Below are 27,331 nucleotides of genomic sequence, written 5' to 3' on the forward strand. Positions count from 1 at the left end.
AGTACACAGCCTCACATGTGAATCCTTAAAGATATGGGTGGGGCTAAGGCTTTAGAGGGTGTGAACGATGCTGAATGGGTGTAGACAAAGAAGACCTGTCCAGTAGGTGTACCAAAACATTCAAGGGCCATTTTCTCAAAATTGAGGTTACATGTTTATCAACTTCCAAAGCAGAATTACTTTCCCATTGTTCCTCAACTGTAGTGTATCATATACCATTTTCTAGCTCTGTGTCTCTACTTTTATCCAATGTAAAAAAAACACAAGTTCTAGCCAATGAGCTTCAGCCCCCTGTAGAAAATAGTAAACATTAAAAAAAACTTGAATGAGTAGGTGTGTCCAAACTTTTGTCTGGTACTGTATCTGCACATATATCCCCCGGGAGACACATTTTGGCTCATGAGTACTACTTTCAGAACTACTGGCTAAAAACTATACAAAAGTACAAGAGAATCTCTTTAAAAACATTAATTAAAACAGTTGTTTACAAAGTGGTCCTCCAAGGGTAAACAAATAACATGTCATGATTAAAAGAAGACAGTTGCAAAACACAAATATTACCTCCTCCACCTCCTCCTAACTGGGAGACCTCGCTCGAGCGCCGGCTGGAGAGGTAGGGGGACACCATGGAAGAACGACGGCTCACTGTGTAGGCAGAGCTCAGGCTGCTGGTGCCACTCCCCCTCCGGTCACTGATAGGGGGGGGCATGCCAGAGGGTCCGCCACCCAGCTCGTGATTGGACAGTTCCATGACGCGCCGGTTGGAGAGGAGGGGCGAGGGAGTACACATCCCTCCCATCATCTCTCCTGGACAACCTGGAGAAACAAGACAGGATGAGAATCATCAGGTTCAATGACTGGCACAGAAAATACTGCTACAATTTGAGAGTGAATGTCATTTTTTGCATCTATGCACTGTAGTGCATATGTAAGGGGCTTAATACAGTAGTATTCCAGCCACTAGTGCGTACTCTGTTGAAGCCCATTGGAAATAAAGAAATATAGTTTAAGTGAATTGGGAAGAGTAAGAACCAAAAACTAAAGAAAGACTGTAAACGGCTGTTACCTGTGCTGACGTGATTAAAAGTGAAGTAAACCGTACTTTTCGGGTTGTAGTTTATATAAGCTCATTGGAAGGGTAACAAATTTGGAGGCACTGCTGAGATTTATTTTCATGTGAGCACCGGCCCATATTCCCGGAACGGACAACGAGTGAGAGACATTGGGAGAGTAGCTAGCTAACGGAGTGTAGCTATCTTGCCATTGCCTGCATTGTCGTTGTTACCACGTGAGTAGGACATATGAGTCAAGAGAGGGAAACATTGTTGGATAAAAGTTTATGGAATTTAACTGAAGACAATTTACGGCACTTGTGTGTACGTTGTGGAATAGGAGGTGTAGCTGACTCTGAAGTAAAAGGAAAGAGTCATCGCGCTTTGCGGCGCAAATTGACGGAAGATTACTGTGAGAAGGAGGATTTAATGGAATCAGAGGATGAGGGAATGTCTTGGCTGCTTCAACTGAAAGACGAAATCAAAGGAATATCGGACTCTGAGGATACTGTGAAAAGTCTGCCTACAAGTCCCAGCCAGTCGGCGCCAACAAGGCAAGTGGACAGCGAACCCAGTAGAGAGACGGGAGCAGCAGCAGAGCGAAAAGAAGAGGGAGGGGCTCCTCAGCCCAGCAGAGAAGTGGTCTCAGCTCCAGAAAGGCACCCGCCACAGAGAGAGAATGGAGTGAGTATGTTCAGTAATAAAGACTTTAAAATTCATGGACAGATCGGAGATCAGAATCAAAATGATAAGCTCAGCTTTAGCAGCCTAGAACATCCGATTGAAAAAGGACAGAGAAAAGGGTACCATGAATTAGAAATCATAGAAGCATTAATCAGAGCTGTGAGCCCAGGGCTTAAGATGATGAGGAGTTATTTTGGAGGGAAAAACAGACATGACACTCTACACACTAAGGCAAATCTTGAGGACACATTAAGCAGAGAAGGATGCTACTGAACTGTATCACAAGTTGACTAAAGAAACACAAGAGCCGGGAGAGTTTGCCATGGACTTCCTAGTCTGAGTCTTTGACCTGAGACAGAAAGTGTTATCAGCCTCAGCTCGTGCCCAATCAGGATTGAAATATGGCACGGAGTTAGTCAAGAGTCAATGCCTGCAGGCCATTCTTACAGGATTAACAAATGATAATGTCAGGGCAGAGATGAGAGTGCATCTCCAGAATATTAACACCAGTGATGAACTGTTGCTTGAGAAAATTATAATTGCCCAGGGCAATGAAAGCGAACAAATGCAAAAGGCCTGGATTTCCCGTAAGTTCACACCCACACGAGTGAACGCAGTACAGAATGAGGATAACGGGGGTAGCGGAGAGGAATGTGCACAGGCAGAGCCCTCACAGACCACAGTCCGAAAACAAAATAAAAGTAATCCTCTCCTGAGTAAAATTGATACGAGCAATGAAGCAGTCAAAGAACTGACCTGTCAGGTTGTCTCATTAGTACAGTCAGTGCAGGGCCAGGGTGACAGTTCAGTTAGGAATCTCTCCAACAGAAAACCAAGTCCAAACAACAGGGAGAAAAGAAAATGCAAAAGTTATGAGACTGGTCAACAGACTTGCCATCATTGCTACAAATGTGGCAGTAGGATGTAGGATCAGGGGCAACGCACGTCAATCGGGAAAACGCCTGGGGGTCACAACCATGGAACGGGGAGTGACCTCTGCTACATCTAGTTCCATCCAGTGTTGCAGTGGCTGCAGTGGCTGCAGTGCAAAGGTAGAGAGAATCTCAGCGTTGAAGTTGTGTTCCTTGTGTCATAAAGCTGCCTATTGTTCCAAAGTGTGCCAACAGGATCATTGGAAACAGCACCAACCTACATGTAAGACTTTCCCGCAAGACTGACCACAACTCCCCTTGTCCCATGACACAGAGAGAGTGGGGGCCAACTACCCCAGCCACCACAGGACATTGTAATATAGCACAGCTCATTGGTAAAAAAATGTAAAGCGTGGTGTTATATGGAGGGTGTAAAGACTCTAGCACAATGGGACACAGGGGCTCAGGTGTCCATCATAAGTGAGGAATGGAGAAAACGTAATTTGCCAAATTAGACCACTGGCAGAAATCATGTGCAATACAGAGAAACTGAAGGCAGCCAATGGCACTGAAATTTCCTTTCTGGGTTGGATGGGCATTTGCTTGAGTTTGCTTGATTCCAAAGCTGAGGTCATTACAGGAAAACAGTTGAGGGTTCCGATATTAGTCACAAATGAAAGACTGGAGAAACCAATCATTGGGTTTAATGTAATTGAAGAAATAGTTCAAACAAAAAGTAACAAGGAGCCCTCAGAGCTGATGTATATAGTAAAGATGCGTAGAAATGCACCTAAGCTAGGACAGGGAAAGGCAAAGACTCTACTCAATCTGCTTCAGCACTCAGAGTACACGGAGGAATGTTGCTTACAGCAGGCAGGCGTGACGTTGTCATTCCAGGTGGACAAACAAAATGGATTCATCCCTGTATCCCAAGAGTGACTCCTTTCAGTGATGAAATTGTGTTATTTGAACCGGACGTGAGAGTGATCTGGGACCTGGACCTAGGTCGTGAAAACAGCCATCTCGAAAAGTTGACATTGCAGTAGTGAATACTACCAAACATGACATTACCTTACCAAGACAAACAGTGATAGGGACATTACAGAGAGTCACCCGGTTCATGTGCCCAGTGGAGAAAAGGTTACTGTAGCACAGGCTCAGGACAGATCCCCACCGGAGCCTGGCCCTGACAACGGTCAAATAGAGTGGTGGGACACACTTGTAGAGGATCAGCACTTGAGCCAAGAACAACAAGAATTAGTCAAACGGATGCTCAGAGAGGAATCAGCTGTTTTCGCCAAAGACGACATGGACATAGGGTGTATTGAAAATCTCAGAATGGAGATAACATTGACTGATAACATACCCGTGGCAAAGAGAGACAACGGTGTATGCTGAGGTGAAAAGCCACCTTCAGGGGCTCCTGAACAAAAACTTCATCAGGAAGTCAACTTCATCATACGCATCACCTTTGGTCCGCGTATGAAAAAAGGATGGGAGTTTAAGACTTTGTGTTGATTTACAGGGGATTGAACAAGAAGACTGTTCTGGACAGGCATCCCATACCCCCGTATACAGGAAATACTTGATGGTTTGGGAGGGAACTCATGGTTTACGGAAAGGCAGACCACCAAGGCTTTGTGGGAGAGGAGTCCAGAAAATACAGTGCCTTCAGCACCCCTTGGGCCTTATATGAATGGAATAAAATTCCCTTTGGCTTATCAAGCAGTCCCTCTGCCTTCCAATGAAGCATGGAGGAAGGTTTAGAGGGGATAAGAGATAGAATCTGAATATCCATGTTTGGATGACGTTCTTATTTTTAGTCAGTCATTTGAACAACATGTGGAAGATGTCCGTCAGGTACTCAGGCAGCAAAAGAAATGGGGTATAAACTCAGGGCTGATAAGTGTGACCTATTCAAGAATGAGGTCCGTTAATTAGGAAAAAAACATTTCCGCTGAGGGTTTACAGAATGGATGTTAAAGAAATTGTAGCAGTGCAAGAACTGGTAAACAGGCCACCAACAAACGTGAGAGAGCTGAGGAAACTACTGGGGTTTCTAGGGTACTATAGGGGTTATGTACAGAACTTTTCACAACATGCTAAATGCCTCTATGACTTACTAGCAGTGAAGTCGGAGACCCCAGCATCCGGGAAGCAAAGGACCAATGCAGTCGGGACAGGCTCTGCTCCACCAGAAAGTTATATGGGAGGATGCTCACCAGAGAGCATTAGCACACTTGGAGAGTGCGTTGACTAATCCACCTGTGCTTGCCCACCCAGATTTCAAGGACCCATTTATCCTGCATGTTGATGCCTCCAAAGAGGGATTGGGAGGGGTGTTATACCAATGACAAAGTGGCAAACTGAGAGTCATTGGATAAGGCTCCCGCACCCTGACTCAAGCAGAGAGAAACTATCACCTTCGCTCAGGGAAACTGGAATTCTTGGCCCTCAAATGGGCAGTGACTGAGTGGTTCCGAGATGCCTTATTTTATGCTCCCTCTGTGACAGTGTCCAGTGATAATAACCCCTTGACATGTGTTCTAACTACAGCAAGACTGAATGCCACCGGCCATCGCTGTCCGACTTGAATCTCACACTGAAGTATCTTCCTGGAAAGGTGAAGACGTTCTGTCCCGCTCTCCTTTGCATGCTGAACATTACATGGAAGAAAGCACAGAGAAACACTCACTTGAGATGGTAAAAGCAACACTCAATAATGTTCAGAGACAACGGAATGACTGTGTAACGTGGATATCCGCGGTCACACTAAGGCCATCAGTGCAAGATGAGCTGTCATGGTGGGGGAGAACAGTTACAGACCGACTGTCTCCACACGATATCATGCAGGCTCAGTTAAAGGAAGTGGCTGTATGGAGAATCTTGGAACTGAAAAGCCAAAGGACTAAGCCTAAACCAACAGAATGTCAACAAGAGTCATACAAAGTCAAACGGTTACTGCAAGAGTGGAACAGGCTCCATGTCTCACCAGATGGATTATTACAAAGGAAAACAGCAAAAAGGACACAAGTTGAGGTACCAAATCAGTATAGAACACTGATTTACAAGTACTTACACACTGAAATGGCCCATCTAGGAACAGAAAGAGTGTTGAACATAGCACGAGAACGCTTAGCACGAGAACGCTTAGCACGAGAATGCAACATGACATTGAACACCAAAGTGTGTAAGTGTATCAAACAAAAGAAACCCAGTGTAATAACTAGGGCCCCAATGCAACATTGGGGCCCTCCTTTCCAGATGATTTCAATTGACTATGTGCATTTGGAGAAAAGCACAGGGGGCTACGAGTACATTTGAGTTATTTTAGATAACTTTACAAAATTTACACAAGCCTACCCCACCAGAAATAAGTCAGGGAAAACTGCAGCAAAAAAGCTTTTAGATTATTTTTTCCCAAGTTTGGCTTTGTGTCAAAAATCCATCATGATCAGGGAAGAGAGTTTGAAAATCAGTTATTCAGAGCCTAGAAGAACTGTACGGGAATAGCCAATTCCAGAACATCTCCATATCATCCACAGGGGAATCCGGTGGAGAGATTTAACCGTACACTGTTGTCAATGTTGCGCACACTAGATGAAGAAAAAAAGTCCAGCTGGGGTGATTATCTGAACAATGTCATTCATGCATATAATTGTACCACCAGTGATGCTACTCTGTTCTCACCGTATTTCCTGCTATTTGGAAGGGCTCCACTGCTACCTGTTGACCTTGTCTTTGGGTTACAGATAAAGGAACAGGAGAAATCATACCAGGATTATGCTAAGAAGTGGCAGCAACAGATGGCTGAAGCCTATGACATCGCCAGTAGAAACATGGAGAAGTCAACAGTAAAGGGAAAAGCCTACTACGACCGGAAGAAAATGAGTTTGTTTCTGGTCTCAGGGGATCGTGTACTGGTGAGGAACATGTCAGAACGTGGGGGGACGGGAAAGCTAAGATCACACTGGGAAGACCAAATACACGTGGTGGTAACCAGGAAAGGTGATGACAGCCCTGTCTATGAGGTAAAAACCTGAGAGTGGTACAAGGCAGGGCCAGGGTTCTGCATCGCAATATGCTCATGTCATGTAATTCCCTACCATTTGAAGAACCTGTTGAAACACCTGGTAGAGGTCTGTGGAGAAGGGAACCACCCCAGCAAAAGCAGCAAAATGGGGAGAGCGCTGAGTCTGAGAGCTCAGATGAGGATTCTTATCCAGTATTCATCAATAGGCCACGTAGGGATGAAGAAAGCAGACAGAGTAGCACACAACTAGTACCAGATAATAGTGAGGAACAGGGTCAGACTGATAGAAACTTAACTATGAAGGAGTGCCAATCCTCAAAAAGAGCCCGGAGAGGACAGGGGTAAATATGGAAACAGCTGAGGGCTCATGATGAAGTGGACACTGATTCATTGGGGTCACCCATGACCTTGCCCCGCCGTTCAGCCCGGCAGAGGAGGCCCAGAGACATTTAGGGCTGCCAAGCTCTTATCAGGATACCAACTAGAGATGCTCTGATGTGTATATATTTTCTTGTTTACCTTTACTAATCACAGTGTGATAATGTTTTGTGGGGGTTGTGTCTTTGCCCATTAAGGCAGACTAGACATTAAGGCAGACTGGACAGACTGGTCTAGATAGTTATATGGCTGTTAGGCCAGTTTTTCGCCGTTGTTCTCATGACCAGTACTTACATCTTCTGTTTGTTTTGAGGCCAGTGAAATGTTTGGGACAACATTTAGTTTTTGCAGGGGGGTGTTGTAAGGGGCTTAATACAGTTGTATTCCAGCCACTAGGGGGTACTCTGGTGAAGCCCATGGGAAATAAAGAAATACAGTTTAAGTGAATTGGGAAGAGTAAGAATGAAAAACTAAAGAAAGACTGTAAACGGCTGTTACCTGTGCTGACGTGATTAAAAGTGAATTCAACCTTACTTTTCGTATTGTAGTTTATATGATAAGCTCATCGGAAGGGTAACACATACATTTTAGTTAGCCGTACTCTTCAAGGGTTGTTCAAGAGGAAAGCATAAGTATTGTGAACTGAATCCAAGCTAAGCATCTTACTCCCAGGTCTGATTTTAGGTAAATGGTCCTCTATAGACAAAGACCAGGTTTAAAATCACTGGTTCAACCATAGTTTTTCAATCTATATAAGCGACTTTACAAACCTGTGAGTGCTGGTAGCTTGCTACTCCTACCACAGCGTCCGGGTGGAGTGGGCCTTCTGATCTGTTTCAGCTTGTCTATCTTCAGGTTCTCTAGTCTCTTTAGGGCCTGAGACGACGTGCCCCCCATCCCTGCCATGCCCTGCCCTCTTCCCCCAGCTTCCCCTCCTCCTCCCGCCCCTCCGTCCTCCAGAGCGGTCAGGTCCTCCAGACTCCCTGCTGCGTTCAGGTTCATCTCCACACCACTGTCGTTGTTGTTCGCGCTCCCCAGTGGAGAACGCTCGCTACTGCAGGACGACTGGCCACCCGGACTGGGCTGAGACTTCTGGAAGAAAGAGAGATGATAATGTAGCTTAATACATGTAGCTTAAAACATTTGGAAGAACTCTATAGCAGCTGGACAGCACAGAGGGCAGGAGTTGAGTAAAAAGATGATTTCATTCTCAGCTCTCCAGTCTAAATCACAGGAGGTTGGTGGCACCTTAATTGGGGAGAACAAGGTTGTGGTAATGGCTGGAGTGGAATGGTATCAAATACAAAAAAGACATGGTTTGGATGTGTTTGATGCCATTCCATTTGCTCCGTTCCAGCCATTATTATGAGCCGTCTTCTCCTTCCCTCACTCACCAGAGCAGATTCAGGCGCCAGCAGTTTGCAGTCCTCCCTGTGTCTAGTCTCCTCTTTCTCCAGCAGCAGTTCACCAGACTGTCCCCCAGGGGTCAGTGATGAGCCAGGCGGCCGGGGCCCAGTGTCCCCTCGGTGCTTCTTAGTGATGTGAGCCTCAGGGCCGTGGACTGTCTTCACGTGCTTCCGCAGAGAGCTGGGGTCTGTGTAGCGTTTCGTACACCCGGGGATCTTACACACATACGGCTTCTGTAGTGGGACAGGAGGACACAACATGATTGGACATGGAAACAATTCAGGTAGATGTCAGACATTTGTAGCTATTTTAAGTTATTTCTTATGCCATCCATCTTTCAAATAGTCTCCCATGATGTCAAAACATAAGATAAGTCTGTGAGATAAATCATAGATTTCAATGTAATCGATGCTGATAGATCATTCACTAGGCTATTCATAAAACCATTTAAAGCTATAATTTGAGTGAACAATCCCTTTAAGCAGGTGATGATGTCAGCAGTTGGAGATAGTGTGATTGATTGACTGAGTGATTGGTTGATTGATTGTACCTCGTTGGAGTGTGTGCGGTTCTGGTGCTTGGCTCTGTCTGAGGCATTGGAGAAGGCTTTGTTGCATCCCTCGTGTTCACAGACATACGGCTTCTCCCCTGTATGAGACCGCAGGTGGGTCTTCAGGTTCTCCAGGCGAGAGTAGGCCTTATTACAGCCCTCAAACTAAAAACAACACATAAAGCATTATAACACAGCTCAAACTGAAACACACAAGACCCATACTAAGAGTAGGCCTTATTACAGCCCTCAAACTAAAAACAACACATAAAGCATTATAACACAGCTCAAACTGAAACACACAAGACCCATACCGAGTAGGCCTTATTACAGCCCTCAAACTGAAACAACACATAAAGCATTATAACACAGCTCAAACTGAAACACACAAGACCCATACTAAGAGTAGGCCTTATTACAGCCCACAAACTGAAACAGAGGTTAACATTGTCTTATAATACCCATCAAACTGAAACACACATAACACATTACAACACAGCTCAATCTTACAGTACATTAGGAAAGTGTTCAGACCCCTTACCTTTATCCACATTATGTTACGTTATAGCCTTATTCTAAAATTGATTAAATAATTCCCCCCCTCATCAATCTACACACAATACCCCATAATGACAAAATGAAAACAAAATGAAAAGCTGCCTATATAAGATCCCACAGTAGACAGTGCATGTCAGAGCATAAACCAAGCCATGAGGTCGAAGGAACTGTCCATAGAGCTCCGAGACAGGATTGTGTCAAGGCATAGATCTGGGGAAGGGTACCAAAACATTTCTGCAGCATTGAAGGTCTCCAAGAACACAGTGGCCTCCAGTATTCTTAAACGGAAGAAGTTTGAAACAACCAAGACTCTTTCTAGAGCTGGCTGCCTGGCCAACCAGAGCCGTCGAGGGAGAAGGGCCTTGTTCAGGGAGGTGACCAAGAACCCGATGATCACTCTGAGAGAGTTCCAGAGTTCCTCTGTGGAGATGGGAGAACCTTCCAGAAGGACAACCATCTTTGCAGCACTCCACCAATCAGGCCTTTATGGTAGAGTGGCCAGACGGAAGCCACTCCTCAGTAAAAGACAGCCCGCTTGTAGTTTTTCAAAAGGCACCTAAAGGACTCCCAGACCATGCAAATCAAAATTCTCTGGTCTGATGAAACCAAGATCGAACTCTTTGGCCTGAATGCCAAAGGTCACGTCTGAAGGAAACCTGGCACCATCCCTACTGAAGCATGGTGGCAGGGACTGGGAGACGAATCAGGATTGAGGGAAAGATGAATGGAGCAAAGTACAGAGATCCTTGATGAAAACCTGCTCCAGAGTGCTCAGGATCTCAGACTAGGGCGAAGGTTCCCCTTCCAAGTCTCTGAATGACAAGTCTCTGAATGTCCTTGAGTGGCCCTGTTAGAGCACCCGATCAAACATCTCTGGATAGACCTGAAAATAACTGTGCAGCGACTCCCCATCCAACCTGACACAGCTTGAGAGGATATGCAAGAGAAGAATGGGAGAAATGCCCCAAATACAGGTGAGCCAAGCTTGTAGCGTCATATCCAAGAAGACTTGAGGCCGTAATCGCTGCCAAAGGTGCTTCAACAAAGTACTGAGTAAAGAGTCTGAATACTTGTGTAAATTTGATATTTCAGTTTACATTTTTTAATACATTTGCAAAGAAATAAAATAATGTTTTGCTTTGTCATTATTTGGGTATTGTGTGAGGGAAAAAAAACATTGATGAGGGGAAAAAAACTATTTAATCCATTTTAGAATAAGACTGTAACGTAACAAAGTGTGGAAAAGTCAAAGGGGGAGTCTGAATACCTTCTGAATGCATTGTATAATATCCCTCAAACTGAAACTATAGACGCACATCTTATTACAGCCCTCAAACTGAAACACACATAACACATTATAACACAGCTCAAACTGAAACACACATACTGTACAAATACCAATATGTAATGTAGACTGAAAGACAAGGTCTGATGTAATCACTGTTGGTAGCACATTTCGATTAAAGCCACATACATGCACTGTGAGTATACTACCTATACTGTGTTTCTCTCTCAAACTGATCTATGAAATTCATTATTTGATGAATTTGAGTATAAACTGAATTTGAATTCATTCAACAATCAATTTCAAAGCTCAGTTTGCGAGAGAGCGATCAGGATACTGTAGTATACTCACAGTACACTTATGAGGTTTCTCTCCTGTGTGCCTGCGCATGTGAACCACCAGCATGTACTGGGCCTTGAAAGGTCTCTGCTCCCTGGAACACTCCTGCCAGTGGCACACAAACTCCTTCTTCTCTCCATGGATGTGCTCGTTGTTTATGTGCTGTTGAAGACAAAGGAATGTTATTATTGATTTACACGGACCCTGTGTTTTGGACCATAGTTGGAGACCGCTACTCGAGACAGACTCAAACCAATGGTTCCCTTCCTTTCCCTTCTCTCATACAGTGTGTATATGTAAGGCCAATACTTTTTCCTCATGACCTGACCAGAAAAACTCTGGGCCCTAACTAGTGCCGGGGGCCCCGAGATTATCCAGGCCAAGTCACGTAGTCAGGAAAGCCTCCTGTCCTGTCCATACTCACGTGGACTAGCTGCTCCTGCGTGTCAAACTCCTTGCTGCAGCTCTCCCAGTGGCAGTTGGTCTCATAGATGGCCTCTGGTTCCGGTTTATCCTCCTTATCCAGATCCTCCCTCCCCTCCAGCAGACCCATCAGAGGATCCTGGGTAGAGGTCAATGGTCACGGGTCATTGGTTAGAAGTCAGGGTTCAACACAACAGGAAGTACATGGGCAGTTCTCAGATCAGCAACATTAAATACACATAGTTGAAACAGTTGTTGAAACACATAGCACACACACACATGCAGGTGCATACACACAATCTCTCTCTCTCTCACAATGACAATCTCACACATTTTGTTAGCAAAATGTTTTAAAATTGTGATTGAGTGTTACCATGTGTGATTGAGTGTGTTGTGTAACCTGTTACCTGTGTGTTATGTTCTTCATTAAATATGTACATTTTAGTCATTTAGCAGACACTCTTATCCAGTGCATTTAGTGCATTCATCTTAATTTTAGATACTCTTTAAAGGTAGGGTTTCAGATGATTTCGGAAGACTCAGCTACCCTAGCTTTAGGGGGAAGCTGGTTTCACCATTGCTGGGCTGAGCGGGAGATGCCCTCCCGTAGCGGTGGGAGGGCCAAGAGACCAGAGGTAGCAGAACGGAGTACTCAGGTTGGGTTTAGGGTTTGCTGCATGCTGCTCCATAGGCAAGTACCATGGTCTTGTAGTGGATGAAAGCTTTGACTGCCCAGCCAAGACAGAGTTGTAGTAGTCCAGACGGGAGATGACAATTGCATGGATTAGGGCCTGCGCCGATTCCTTTGTGAGGTAGGGTCGTACTCTACGGATGTTGTAGAGCATAAACCTGCCGGGGCAAGTATCTACTTTGATGTTTGCAAGGTTCTTTGCATTCTGGGAGGGGGACACCATAGAGTGGTCAACCATGATGGAGATGTTTTGGAGCCGGCAGGCCTTCCCACGGGAGCAAGAGCAGCTCTGTCTTGTTGAGCTGGAGGTGGGGGGACGACATCCAAGCTGAGACATGGGCCTAGAACTGAGCCCCGGGGGACACCAGTAGTGAGAGTATTTGGTGCAGACACAGATCCTCTCCACGTCACCTGGTAGGAGCAGTCTGAGATGCCCAGACATGAGAGGGTGGAGAGGAGGACATGATGGTTCATGCTGTCGAAGGCAGCGGATAGATCTAGGAGGATGAGAACTGAGGAGAAAGAGTCAGCTTTGGCAGTGCAGCAAGCCTCCGTGACACAGAGGAGAGCAGTCTTGGTTGAGTGACCCGTCTTGAACTGGTTAGGGTCAAGAAGATCGTTCTGAGACAGTTGTCAGAAAGTGTTTTGGAAAGAAAAGAAAGAGGGGATACCGGTCTGTAGTTGTTGTTTTTTTACATCAGAGGGATTGAATGTTTGTTTATTGAGGAGGGGAGCGACTCTAGCCATTTTGTGGTCAGAGGGGATGCAGCCAGTGGTCAGGGATGAGTTGATGAGGAAAGTGAGGTCTCCAGAGATGGTCTGGAGAAGGGAGACGGGGATGGGGCTAAGCGAGCAAGTTTTCGGGCAGCCAGACCTCACTAGTCGCAGGACAGACCCACAGAGAAATCACAGTTTTACCTCTGATTTTTGCTTCGCATAAATACTCCCAGCCACAAGGGGGCAGTAGCTTGTTTGGCTTGTGCCTGCTGTAGCTAATGTAAGCTAACTGGCAAGCTGCGCTAATGTTGTTGCTAGCTAGAATTTGTAGTAAGCCCTTATTGACACTAACCAGATGACCACAACTAAATAACTGGTGTAGGTAGCAACATTATAATTAAATCACAATGGATTTGTTTTTGAATGAAGCGGATGCCTGTTAGCTGTCGAGAGTCGGTGGAGTAGCTAGCTAGCTATGTTGTGCTAACCATTTAGCTAAAATTAGATAGCAAGCGAACTGGCATTGGCAGTACGGGATAATGGAAAGTGAAATCAATTATTGGTCGAAAGCTAGCTTGGTAAAGGCAAGCAGTTAGTGTTGTGTGCATTGTGCTGCACTTACCACCCCATTAGTTTCATATTTACTGTATGTGACTTCCTGGCTCAGTTATTAAGCTAACGTTAACTATTTAGCTAGCTAACAAAATGAGCAGGTGCATATTATCAAACTGAACCTAACAAACATATTTATTCAGACACAAAACTCCTTAGCTAGATGTAAAAGGAGTAAAGGATAAAAAAAAACATGTTTCAGTAAGAACAATACAGATGAAAAGGGGGTGGATAACACCGGGAAATTTGCCGTATTTTGTCCCTTTTTCTTGTCACTTCTGTCAGCTCCAGCACATGGAGGTTTGTGCTCTCTGATTGGCTCAAAGTCAAGTTCATGGCCACTGACGAGCGTTGCGATTCTACAAGCATAATAAACGGCAGGATCGTTGGTACCAGGTCAGTACACAGCAGGGATAGCTTTTGTTCTAGCAAGAGAAGGAACAGCCTCTTATTGTGCTAAGCACACTATCTGCAGTCAGATTTCTCGGTGTGCCTGTATCGGTAAGGGACCTACTATTTTTTTTCAAAAATGTTATGGGTCTAATCATAGAATTACATATAGAATCCCTATTGATTTACTATAATCTCCGTGGGCCTAGTAGGCAAGTAAAAATATTTCGTAACTTTGATCATGCATTACCTTTTAATGTGCAATAAATACAACCAGTCATGATGAATTTCATCTGATTGTCAAACAATCACTTCAAAAGGTCGCTCCTGTTGGCTACCCGCGCACGTTTTCCACTCACAAAATAAATCCAGCATCCAAACTGTGCACCCGCAAATTGATGAATGGAAAGACACATCTGTAACAAAAAACCTGAAGTTGTAATGTCATTCAGCGATTCATGCATCACGTGTCTCGGTCTCGGCTCACCAAACCACAACACAATTTGGAGGGTATACCGCCCGTTTTCAAGTAAGTTGTCATTTTTGTATGCAGCTGACATGTGGTAATGTTAAATAATGGTGTAATTGCCTATAGTTTTCTTGGCATTACATTTTAATTATTGTGATAGGCTCACGTATGACGTACCCCAACTATTTATTTTCCTGGGACACCATACCGGACCATACCAAACTGGCTTACTTTTTTATTGTTTTATTTCACCTTTATTTAACCAGGTAGGCAAGTTGAGAACAAGTTCTCATTTACAATTGCGACCTGACCAAGATAAAGCAAAGCAGTTCGACACATACAACGACACAGAGTTACACATGGAGTAAAACAAACATACAGTCAATAATACAGTAGAAACAAGTCTATATACGATGTGAGCAAATGAGGTGAGATAAGGGAGGTAGGTAAAGGCAAAAAAAAAAAAAGGCCATGGTGGCAAAGTAAATACAATATAGCAAGTAACATTCTTCCACTGCAAATCTACCATTCCAGTGGAAGAATGTGCAAAGTAGAAATAAAAATAATGGGGTGCAAAGGAGCAAAATAAATAAATACATTAGGGAAAAAGGTAGTTGTTTGGGCTAAATTATAGGTGGGCTATGTACAGGTGCAGTAATCTGTGAGCTGCTCTGACAGTTGGTGCTTAAAGCTAGTGAGGGAGATAAGTGTTTCCAGTTTCAGAGATTTTTGTAGTTCGTTCCAGTCATTGGCAGCAGAGAACTGTAAGGAGAGGCGGCCAAAGAAAGAATTGGTTTATGGGGTGGACCAGAGAGATATATCTGCTGGATCGCGTGCTACAGGTGGGTGATGCTATGGTGACCAGCGAGCTGAGTTAAGGGGGGACTTTACCTAGCGGGGTCTTGTAGATGACATGGAGCCAGTGGGTTTGGCGACGAGTATGAAGCAAGGGCCAGCCAACGAGAGCGTACAGGTCACAATGGTGGGTAGTATATGGGGCTTTGGTGACAAAACGGATGGCACTGTGATAGACTGCATCCAATTTGTTGAGTAGGGTATTGGAGGCTATTTTGTAAATGACACCAAAGTCGAAGATTGATAGGATGGTCAGTTTTACAAGGGTATGTTTGGCAGCATGAGTGAAGGATGCTTTGTTGTGAAATAGGAAGCCAATTCTAGATTTAACTTTGGATTGGAGATGTGGGTCTGGAAGGAGAGTTTACAGTCTAACCAGACACCTAGGTATTTGTAGTTGTCCACTTATTCTAAGTCAGAGCCGTCCAGAGTAGTGATGTTGGACAGGCGGGCAGGTGCAGGCAGAGATCGGTTGAAGAGCATGCATTTAGTTTTACTTGTATTTAAGAGCAATTGGAGGCCACGGAAGGAGAGTTGTATGGCATTGAAGCTTGCCTCGAGGGTTGTTAACACAGTGTCCAAAGAAGGGCCAGAAGTATACAGAATGGTGTCGTCTGCGTAGAGGTGGATCAGAGACTCACCAGCAGCAAGAGCGACATCATTGATGTATACAGAGAAGAGAGTCGGTCCAAGAACTGAACCCTGTCACCCCTGGTTGTGTGTGTATTGTGGATAGTGTAGTGTAGTGTAACCTATTGCTTGTATGTTATGTGTGTGTAATGAGCGTAGTGTTACCTGAGGTTGTGTGTGTATGTGTGTGTGTGTAGTGTAACCTGTTACCTGTGTACCAGTAGAGGATGGGCTGGCCACGTCACCCTCAGACCTTTCCTCCAGACTCTTAATGTTGATCCCATCCATCACACTACCCAGCACTGGCTCTGTCTTTAGCTACACACACATACATACATACACACACACACACACACACAAGCAAAGACAGGATTGTACTCAGTTACAACATTGGTACGTTAGAATGTCTGGTAAAACATCACAATGCCCAATACCACCTCTGTCTTTGGCTACACACAGAGAAACAGGTCAGGACTATATAGAGCCAATTCTTGTTCACCATCAAATGTTGCGTTCGAGTGATGCGCACATATCCTGACATCAAAAGATAAGCAGGATTGCTAACCCTATGCTTGTAAACATGCCATTAATAAGTACAATAATGATTGAGTGTCCATATTTGTTTTGCTACTAAGTAAACCTCCAGTTATTCTCCATTATTCCACCCATTAAAACTTCTCCCCATCCCAAGTTGGGTTGTCGTCCCAGTGACTGGCAGACCACCCCTGGATCCCAGGGCCCCTGAGAGCCGTCCTTCAAAAAGAGCACACAGTGAAAGTGGGCGGTATACCCTCCAAATTGTGTTGCAGTTTGACGAGAACATTAACATTTTGCCAAGGCGGAGAAAAGTGGCCAAGACCGAGACGCGTGTACAACAGTGGATGCATCAATCGCTGAATGCCATTACAATTTCAGTTTATTTGTTACAGATGTTTCTTTCCAAATTGCAGTGCACTGTTTGGATTTATTTTGTGAGTGGACAAACGTGCGCGGGTAGCCAACAGGAGCGATCTTTTGGAGTGATTCTTTGACAATCAGATGAACACATCATGACTGGTTGTGTTTAGCAGTGCAAATACCATGGTACAGCTATATGAACACTCAATCGTGACGGTACTTTTTAATGGTAAGTTTACAAACATATATTATGATAACTAGAACTGAAACTTTTCATTATGTTAAATTGTTAAAGTATAGCTAGTTATAATTGTAATGGCTTAGCAGATAAGAGAAGGAATATAATATCTATTGTTTACAGGAAACTCATTCGACAATTTCAGATGAGGTTTGTAGAAAAAGGACAGGGGGTATATATATTCTTCCATGGGCAAAGAAACTCAATTTATTAACAACTATTTTGATCAGAATGTGCAAATTGTCCAAACAGATTGGCACGGTAGATGGATTATTTAAAAAAAATATTGGACCGTAAACAGATTTGGATCATTAATCTATACAGTCCAAATAATGATGATCCATGCTTCTTTGAAAATATATATAATACTTTGTCAAACCTACAAGCAATACAATACTAAATTATTAGGGTGGGAGATTATAATAGGGTTTTAAATACCTCAATGGACCGTAAAGTAAATCACACTACGAACTTTCATGCACTTAAGGAAATCATGAACATCATGGATATATTGGAACTAGTGGATATATGGAGGCTTAAATATCCTGACCTAGTGAGATATACATGGCGGATGCTCAATCAAAGTAGTCGTCTTGACTACTTTCTTATGTCATTCTCGCTGGCACCAAAATATAAAAATGTTGATAGGGGACAGAATGCAGTTGGACCATAAAATAATTGGCATATACATTCCTCTTACAGAATTTCCACGTGGGTGAGGATATTGGAAATGTAATCAAAGCCTATTGGATGATAACATGATTTTAAGTAGGACAGAATCATTTTACCTGACTTTTTCCAACATAACATTAGTACAGAAGATCCCTTTATTGTATAGGACACTTTTAAATGTGCCTTTAGAGGCCATGCAATTCAATACTAAAACATAAGCAATTTAGGTCAAAAGAGTCCATATTAACAAAGGAAATAGAATTAACAAAGGAAATCCCTCGCCCTTCACTTGGCAAATCTGACCATACCTATATCCTCCTGATTCCTGCTTACAAGCAAAAATTAAAGCAAGAAGTACCAGTGACTCGCTCTATATGGAAGTGGTCAGATGAAGCAGATGCTAAGCTACAGGATTCTTTTGCTAGCACAGATTAGAATATGTTCCGGGATTCTTCCGATGGCTTTGAGGAGTTCACCAAATCAATCACTGGTTTCATCAATAAGTGCATAGATGAGGTCGTCCCCAAGGTAACCGTATGTACATACCCCAAACAGAAACCACGGATTATAGGTAACATCCACACTGACCTAAATTGTGGAGCTGCTGCTTTCAAGGAGCGGGACTCCAACTCTGATGCTTTTAAGAAATCCCTCTATGCCCTCCGACGAACCATCAAACAGGCAAAGCGTCAATACAGGACTAAGATTTAATCCGAGCATGCGCTGACCAACTGGCAAGTGTCTTCACTGACATTTTCAACTTATCCCTGACCGAGTCTGTAATACCAACATGTTTCAAGCAGACCACCATAGTCGCTATGCCCTACTTGATCCTGGACTTCCTGACAGGCCGCCCCGGGTGGTAAGGGTAGGTAACAACACATCTGCCATCCTGATCCTCAACACGGGGGCCCCTCAGGGGTGCGTGCTCAGTCCTCTCCCGTACTCGCTGTTCACCCATGACTGCTTGGCCAAGCACGACTCCAACAAGATTAAGTTTAATGATGACACAACAGTGGTAGGCCTGATCACCGACAGGGATGAGACAGCCTATAGGGAGGAGGTCAGAGACTTGGCAGTGTGGTGCCAGGATAGCAACCTCTACCTCAACGTGATCAAGACAAAGGAGATGATCGTGGACTACAGGAAAAGGTGGGCCGAACAAGTCCCCATTCTCATTGACGGGGCTCTAGTGTCCAAGTCACCAACAAACTATCATGGTCCAAACACACCAAGACAGTCGTGAAGAGGACACGACAATGCCTATTCCCCCTCAGGAGACTGAAAAGATTCTGCATTGGGTTCTCAGATCCTCACGGGTTGCATCACCGCCTGGCACTGCTCGGCCTCCGACCGCAAGGCACTACAGAAGGTAGTGCATACGGCCCAGTACATCACTGGGGCCAGCTTCCTTTCATCCAGGACCTCTATACCAGGCAGTGTCCGAGGAAGGCCCTAAAAATTGCCACAGATGCCAGCCTAGTCATAGACTGTTCTCTCTGCTACAGCACGGCAACCGGTAACGGTGCCAAGTCTAGGTCCAAAAGGGTTCTTAACAGCTTCTATCCCCAGCCATAAGACTCCTGAACAGCTAATCAAATGGATACCCAGACTATTTGCATTGACCATTGAACTTTTTCTTACCTCTCTGGATTACAACCAAATTATAATAAGTGTACTATATTACATATTGGATCACTAAAAAAATATATAACTTTTAGATTTACCAATAAATAATAAGGTCTGACGGTGATGTGGACATACTCAGTATTCATATCCCGAAATAAAAATGTCTCACTATGATACATTTTAATAGAAAGTTAGCAAAAAAAGGAAAATACCTGTCTATTTGTGGAACAATCACCCTTATTAACTCTCTAGTTGTTTCTTATGGCCTTGCCTACACCTAGCGACCTGTTTTTGTGTGTTAAAAAAGTAATAATTATGCGCAAAAAAATATTAAATTTGATTTGGAATGGCAAGCCAGTCCAAATGAAACAGGCCTATTTATATCATAAATATGAATTCGGAGGGTAGAAATTATTAAATATTATAGCATTAGACCTCTCACTAAAGGCTTCAGTCATAAAAAGTTATACTTAAATCCGAACTGGTTCTCTTGCAGATTAGTAAGAATGTCTCGCCCCATGGTCAAGAATGGCCCTTTTCCCTTCATTCAGATTAAAACCTCTTACTCTCAGTTATTTAAAAGTGAAATAATCTCCAAATTATATAAACTATTTTTAAAACAAGCCATAGGAAGTTGGTTGTAATTTCAGTTTAATCCACCAGAAAAGACACTCATATATAGTAATAGATAATAAACATTAGTTTTGGAATAAAAGTAAAACAAAAGGTATAATCTCTGTAAATTATAGCATAAATAGGACTGGTGGAGTTATGTCACACATGCAGCTAACAAAAATATCTGCTCTACCCAAAATTACAACCAACTAACTACAGCATTACTGCAAAAATGGTTAAAGAAAATTGTAACAAATAAAAAAAGTACACCAGTTTAATTTAAGGACCAGAAAATGTACAGTTATGCCATATAGATTGCAAAATAGTTAGGAAATTATTTTGATTTACCGATTCCATGGGGAATGGTTTATGAACTGATACGCAAAATGACGGCATATTCAAAACGTAGAATTTAAATTATTATAAAATGATTTCAACCAATAGAATGTTATATACTGTAAATGGGGGATACAACCATCCCAGCTCTGCAGATTTTGTTTGTGAAGAAACAGAATCATTAGATCATTGTTTTGGTACTGTTCATATGTAGCTTGTTTTTGGTCGCAGGTCCAGGAATGGCTGAAGAATTGCAAAGTTTATCTGGAGCTAACTCTGCAAATAGCACTGCTGGGTGATTTGAAAAGTCCTAGTCAATCGATCAATAATATAATAAATATAATAATACTTTTAGCAAAATGTATATTTAATTTATAATCTATAGAAACTATGAGAATAGAAAGGTTCAGAAGTTTTGTGAAACATCACAGCACAGTTGAAAAATATATGGCAAATAGAAGGAAAACAATTGTCTGTGTTAAGAGCGATTGGAGGGGTTGAGTGGAGCTGAAGGATGGGATTAAAAACGAACAAAGATAACTATTGTAAAATTAATTGTGTTCATAAAATGTTTATAGTATGTCTAAACTGGAAGTAGAAGCCTGTGTTGTTATCCAGTCAGTAGTTTACTCAAATTAGGGGATGGGTGGAAGGGTTAGGGGAAGATTTAAAGGAATGTTTATTATTTAAAAAATTATAGTAAAAAAATATATACACATATCTATGTATGTATGTGTGTATATATATATATATTTACAAAACATATATACGGAGGATTGGAAATGATGCAGATAATTACATTGATGGAAGCTTCAATCTATCTGCAATATTAAAGCTGATCTACGTAAGTGATGAGCATGAAAACACACAAGACTGATGGCTACAGCTATGTTCAACAAGTACAGATGTAGGATCATAATTTGATCGCTCTTTTGTTGCTGAGAATGTTTACGCTCAGCAGGTAATGCAAACTTGTAGCGTATTTGAGTGTATTGATTTCCACTTTGAAATTTTAGACTTGATTTGCCGTAACAAAAAAATGTATCAACCCCTACAAAAATTTCCATTAATTATAATCCACATAATAATTCACATTTATTTTCCTGCTTGTAGCATACTGGCTCAAATTAAGATCCTACATCTATATTTTATTCTTCTGGCTCTATTTGTGATATTTTACCTTGCCTCACTGGCTTACAAGCGTGCTAGGTAATCATTCCTCTGATAACATCTAAGAAATTGTAGTCAATAACCATCTGATGATGTGTTTTGTTAATTTGCACGATCTGCATTTGAAGTTGCATGTGATCGTATCCACTGCTAGGTAAACAGAGGTTTCTGATGACGAACTGCACGCACGGCTTTTCATGACGCGGCCGGGAAATGGGTCTACTCAAGTACATGTACATACAGTACTTTGGTACAAGCTTTAGAATGTCTCTCTATCTTTCTGTATACACACTCTCGAAACTGTTAGTAGCAGGTGAAGCCTATAGCAAGTGTCTGAAGACAATCATAAATAGTCTTACGTGTCCATGTTTTGGTGCGTGGAGGCGTGGGTTGTGGGGGGGTAGTCGGGGGGGAGGGGCGTGGCAGGGTCCAGGGGTGTGTCCACCATACATAGAGCTCTGTTGTCTGGACTGGTAGTTCATTGAGTTGGAGTAACCCATTGATGGACTACAATACAAGAGATAGGGGTATCATAAACAGTTTCACAGGTGCATGGGGGCATATTATATATATATATATATTTTATCATCATGATGTTTAAGAATATTACACTGATCACAGGTTATGTTACTGATTTAAAACTGATGTTAACATTTTTATTGGGAAAGTATGCATTTCAATACAAAGTGACTGATACCAAAGAATGTAAAGTAGTGTTGCGTTATAGATGATAGTATTCTGGATCCTGACCTCATGACAGACATATGTCCGTAGGAGCTGGCTCCTTTGTGTCAGCAGCGTGAGTACAGTGTAATATAGTATCGTGCAATACAATGTGGTGTATATGTCATAGCGTAGTATAGTGTAGGGCCCCTGCTTCTGACCTCATGGCGCCCACAGACAGATGTCCGTAGGAGCTGGCTCCGTTGGGTCCACAACGTGAGTTGACGAAGGCCACCAGGGAGTTAGGAGAGGTTCTGATGACCGTCTGTAGGTCCACGCTGGCGTCAGACAGCGGCGAGATGGACAAGGCACGCTTCTTACTCAGCTTCAGCATGGAGCGAGGCGTTGAGAACCGCGAGCCTGGGGAGGCGAAAGGAGGAGGAGGAGGGGGAGAGAAAAGAGGAGATAGGGAGTGGGGGAGATTGGGAGGTAAAGGATGGGTGAGGCGAGGAGATGAGGAGCGGAGAGGGGGCATTACAACGGAAAGCATTTTAAAGCGGTTTGCAGCGGAAATAAACACGATCCAGTTATTTTCTTACCGTCTCCCACATGGTCTAATCCCTGTCCATGGGGGAAGCCATGGTGGGATGACATGAGGTTGTTGTGACAGTAGGGGGTGCTATTACCACCTGGACAAACACAGAGGATAAGAAATAATACATTATTACAGGCTTTCGAACACAGCCATACTGACTCCTGAGGGACCGGAGCATCACGAAGAGGTTTCTTCTGTTTTTTTTCTCAATTCACCAGAGTCAGGAGGAATGGAGAAAATACTAATTGAGATAGAGCCTGTCTTTGGTTATAATGAGGGTAAGGTCAAGAAGTGTTTCACGTGACGCAGGACTGTTGACTCACCGTCGGAGGACTGATTCATGCTGCGGTGTCCCATCATGCTGTGCAGTGGGGGAGCCAGAGGGGGTCTCATGTACTGGTCCATGGGGTTGACACCGGAGTTAGGATTGATTCTGGGGTTAGGGGTCATTGGGTTATACATGTTCCTGCAGTCCTGAGGATGGCCATTGTGGAGCGGAGCATGCAGGGATGACACTTCACTGTAGGGAGACCTTCCTGAAGAAGCAAGGCTAGACATACGACAGACATTGACGGAGAGACATACAGACAGACATGCAAAAAGACAGAAAGGCATCCAGAGGGACACAGACATACATAGAAAGCAACATATCCATACAGACATTCAGTACAAAGAAACCAAGATAACAACTACTTCTTAGTCACTCCGATGTAAGGGTGAGCCAAGCTAAAGTATGGCTGGTACGTTCTCTAAGTCAGTATTTTTCGATTCTGGTCCTTCTAGCCTAACACTAACCCACCTGATTCATGGTTGTGATCATATGTTGATTGGTTTAATCAGGTGTGTTTAGTGCTGGGCTAGGACAAAAGCCTGCACACAAGGATTAAAGAACAGTGATCTAAACCAGTGTTTCCCAAACTTGGTCCCGGGGCACCCCCTGGGTGAAGGCTTTGGTTTGTGCCCTAACACTACACAGCTAATTCATTTTTTTGTAAGATTAACAATACAAAGCATACACGTACAAACGACAACATACAGACAGACGCACACAAACATCCACAACATCACCTCTGCCCAGACCCACCTGCTCACACCCCCATCTCCAGTGCCCGCATCACTCTCCGCCACATGGCCTTAAACTGCACCATTTTGTTTCTCTCCGTTGCACACACACTTCCAACATTTAGATAATTAAGCATTGACCTTTCCATTGTGTTAACGAAGGAGGATTAGTTGATTTACAGTTTTTAAGTATACGTTTTTTCAGGATGATTGATGAGAAAAGTATCGTCCAACCCATCTGGTATCTCACTATGCACCCCCATATGCCATGTCTTGAAATATGCAGACAGATTAATTAAAACTACATTTATATTTTAATACTTATGACAGCCAACCTTCTAAACCCACCCATAACTTTTGGACTTTATAGCATTCCGAGAAGGTATGGATTATTAAGTCAGCGTTAGTTTTACACTTATGATATGACACTGATGTTGTGCTAAAGAATTTGTGAATTTTTTCTCTTGTTTAACACATTCTATGCATTTGTTTATACTGGATTAAAACCTCTACAGGATCAGTGGGTCCCCCGCGGGACGGTTGAGCTAACGTAGGCTAATGTGATTAGCATGAGGTTTGTAAAGTAACAAGGTCATTTCCCAGGACATAGACATATCTGATATTGGCAGAAAGCTTAAATTCTTGTTAATCTAACTGTACTGTCCAATTTACAGTAGCTATTACAGTGAAATAATACCATGCTATTGTTTCAAGAGAATGAACAGTTATGCACTTGAAAATGTATTAATAAACCAATTAGGCACATTTGGGCAATCTTGATACAACAGTTTGAACAGGAATGCAATGGTTCATTGGATCAGTCTAAAACGTTGCACTGCTGCCATCTAGTGGACATAATCCAAATTGTGCCTGGGCTGACATAATATATTATGGCCTTCCTCTTGCATTTCAAAGATGGTACAAAAGAACGCATGTATTTTTATTTTTATTATCTTTTACCACCTCTAATGTGTTATTCTCCAACATTAATTGAACAAACTTCAAAGTATTTCCTTACAAATTGGTATCAAGAATTTGCATATCCTTGCTTCAGGTCCTGAGCAACAGGCAGTTAGATTTGGCTATGACACTTAAGAGGTTTTAAGAGTACATTTTAGTTAACTGTAATTTCGTTAGTTATGTTCCAACATTCCCTCCATCTTGTGCCAATATCAGTTATTTTTAAGTCTTGGTTCCAATAGTTTCTATATTTTTCTAAGAGACTGTCAGTTGGATATGCATTCTTTAAGGTTTTGTATATTTTCCCTATCATATGAACATCCTTCTCTGACTCAAATAGGATTCCCTCAATTTTGCTCTGATGTCCAAAACATGTCAAATAGAAACCTTTTAAGTTGCATGTATGAAAATACATTGGTCAGAAGTTGTTAATGTTCTTAGCTTTATCCTATCTATTTATAAAATAGACACGCATGCTCATCCCCAGAATATTTTCACCTATCTTCAATATGTACCCATCATTCCTCTTTAGTGCATTTAACTACGTTGCCTTCAGAAAGTATTCACACCCCTTGACTTTTTCCAGATTTTGTTGTATTACAGCCTGCATTTAAAAGGGACTCAATTCAAAATACCCCATAATGTCAAAGTGGAATAATGCTTTTCAATTTGTTTTACAATTTAATAAAAAATGAAAAGCTGAACTGTCTTGAGTCAATAAGTATTTAACCCCTTTGTTATGGCAAGCCTAAATAAGTTCAGGAGTAAGATATGCTTAACAAGTCACATAAGAAGTTGCATGGACTCACTCTGTGTGCAAGAATAGTGTTTACCATGACTACCTCATCTCCATACTCCACACACAAAAATCTGTAAGGTCGAGCAGTGAATTTCAAACACAGATTCAACCATAAAGACCAGGGAAGTTTCCCAATGCCTCGCAAAGAAGGGCACCTATTGGTTGATAGGTCAAAATGAATTATCTCTTTGAGCCTGGTGAAGTTGTTAATTACACTTTGGATGGAGTATCACTTCACCCAGTCACTACAAAGATACAGGTGTCCTTCCTATCTAAGTTTCCAGAGAGGAAGGAGACCGCTCAGGGATTTCACCATGAGACACCATGTGACTTTAAAACAGTTACAGAGTTGAATGGCTGTAATAGGAGAAAAATGAGGATGGATCAACAACGCTGTAGTTACTCCACAATACTAACCTAATTGACAGAGTGAAAAGAAGGAAGCTTGTACAGAATAAAATACTGTATTCCAAAACGTGCATCCTGTTTGCAACCAGGCACTGAAGTAATACTGCAAAATTGTGGCCTAGCAATTCACTTTTGGTCCTGAATACCAGTGTTGGAAAATGTACCCAATTGTCATACTTGAGTAACAGTAAACATACCTGAATAGAAAATGACTCCAGTAAAAGTAACCCAGAAAAATAATACTTCAGTAAAAGTTAAAGTATTTGGTTTTAAATATACTTTAGTATCAAAAGTAAATGGAATTGCTAAAATATACTACCAACAGTATCAAAAGTAAAAGTATAAATCATTTCAAAATCCTTATATTAAGTCTATTGATGCACCCGTGCATCAATCTAAGTAACATAATAAAAAAATCCCCATAGAAATCTGTCAGTTTAAGATAGAGATATCAGGTTTTTTGCATGGTCTGCGTCTCAATCGACCGCATCTGCGGTGGGAGGTGGCAGAGTTACAGTGGTGTTTTGTTAGACCATGAGACATACCGAAAATTGGTCTTCTCACGAAAACATCTGCAGCGTCTGAACGGTTTGGCCTACAAACTATTAATTAAGAGTTAAATATGCGTCAAAAAAAAATATATATTTCCAGAGCTTTCTAATATCTCCTAGATATAGGACAGACACTTCAAAACCTTAATTGTGATTCATTTGTTTTACTGTCTCTGTTGCCATGTTATTCAATGATTTCTATGGGGTACAGTAGCAGTAAAAGCCAAATTCAATATTTTATCAAATAATATTTTACTATTTTTTATATACCTAAAGGGCTCCTAAAATTCCAAATGAAATGGCTAAATGATCCATGGTATGACCATCTTAAAATAATTGCATTTGTTAGCTTAGTACCTACTACCATACCCCGTCCAAAGGTACTTACATTTTTTGTCTTGCCCACTCATCCTCTGAATGGCACACATACACAATCCATGTCTCAAGGCTTAAAAATCCTCCTTTAACCTGTCTCCTCCCCTTCATCTACACTAATTGGAAGATGATATAACAAAGTGACATCAATAAGGGATCATAGCTTTCACCTGGATTCACCTGGTAAGTCTGTCATGGAAAGAGAAGGTGTTCTTAATGTTTTGTATACTCAGTGTATGTAAGTAAAAGCCCTGGGAGGCGAGTTGATACAATTCCAAGTCTGGAAGGTTAAAACCACCCTCAGACTTAAGAAGATGTCAGACTTTGCTTTTCATTCTATTAGTTTTATTTGCCCATATAAAGTATGTTATGACCAAGTATACTTTTTGAAAGAATGTCTTCAGTGAGCTAACTGG

At 42.5% G+C, this 27,331-nt stretch overlaps 1 protein-coding gene across 1 annotated transcript in view; it reads right to left on the minus strand.

The window, feature by feature from the left end:
* Positions 1-27,331, minus strand: part of LOC109890135 (zinc finger protein GLI1) — a 109,369-nt gene that overhangs the window by 14,410 nt on the left and 67,628 nt on the right. Inside the window, exons 3-13 of the mRNA XM_031824712.1 lie at positions 23,084-23,310; positions 22,765-22,854; positions 22,387-22,585; positions 21,862-22,009; positions 16,156-16,263; positions 11,583-11,720; positions 11,171-11,320; positions 8,977-9,141; positions 8,414-8,659; positions 7,790-8,111; positions 562-816 (exon numbers count right to left, since the gene is read on the minus strand). Of these exons, the coding sequence (XP_031680572.1) occupies positions 562-816; positions 7,790-8,111; positions 8,414-8,659; positions 8,977-9,141; positions 11,171-11,320; positions 11,583-11,720; positions 16,156-16,263; positions 21,862-22,009; positions 22,387-22,585; positions 22,765-22,854; positions 23,084-23,310 (2,048 nt within the window). The remainder of the gene's footprint in view (positions 1-561; positions 817-7,789; positions 8,112-8,413; positions 8,660-8,976; positions 9,142-11,170; positions 11,321-11,582; positions 11,721-16,155; positions 16,264-21,861; positions 22,010-22,386; positions 22,586-22,764; positions 22,855-23,083; positions 23,311-27,331) is intronic.

Source organism: Oncorhynchus kisutch, linkage group LG5 (genome assembly GCF_002021735.2).
Source record: "Oncorhynchus kisutch isolate 150728-3 linkage group LG5, Okis_V2, whole genome shotgun sequence".
Taxonomy (NCBI): domain Eukaryota; kingdom Metazoa; phylum Chordata; class Actinopteri; order Salmoniformes; family Salmonidae; genus Oncorhynchus; species Oncorhynchus kisutch.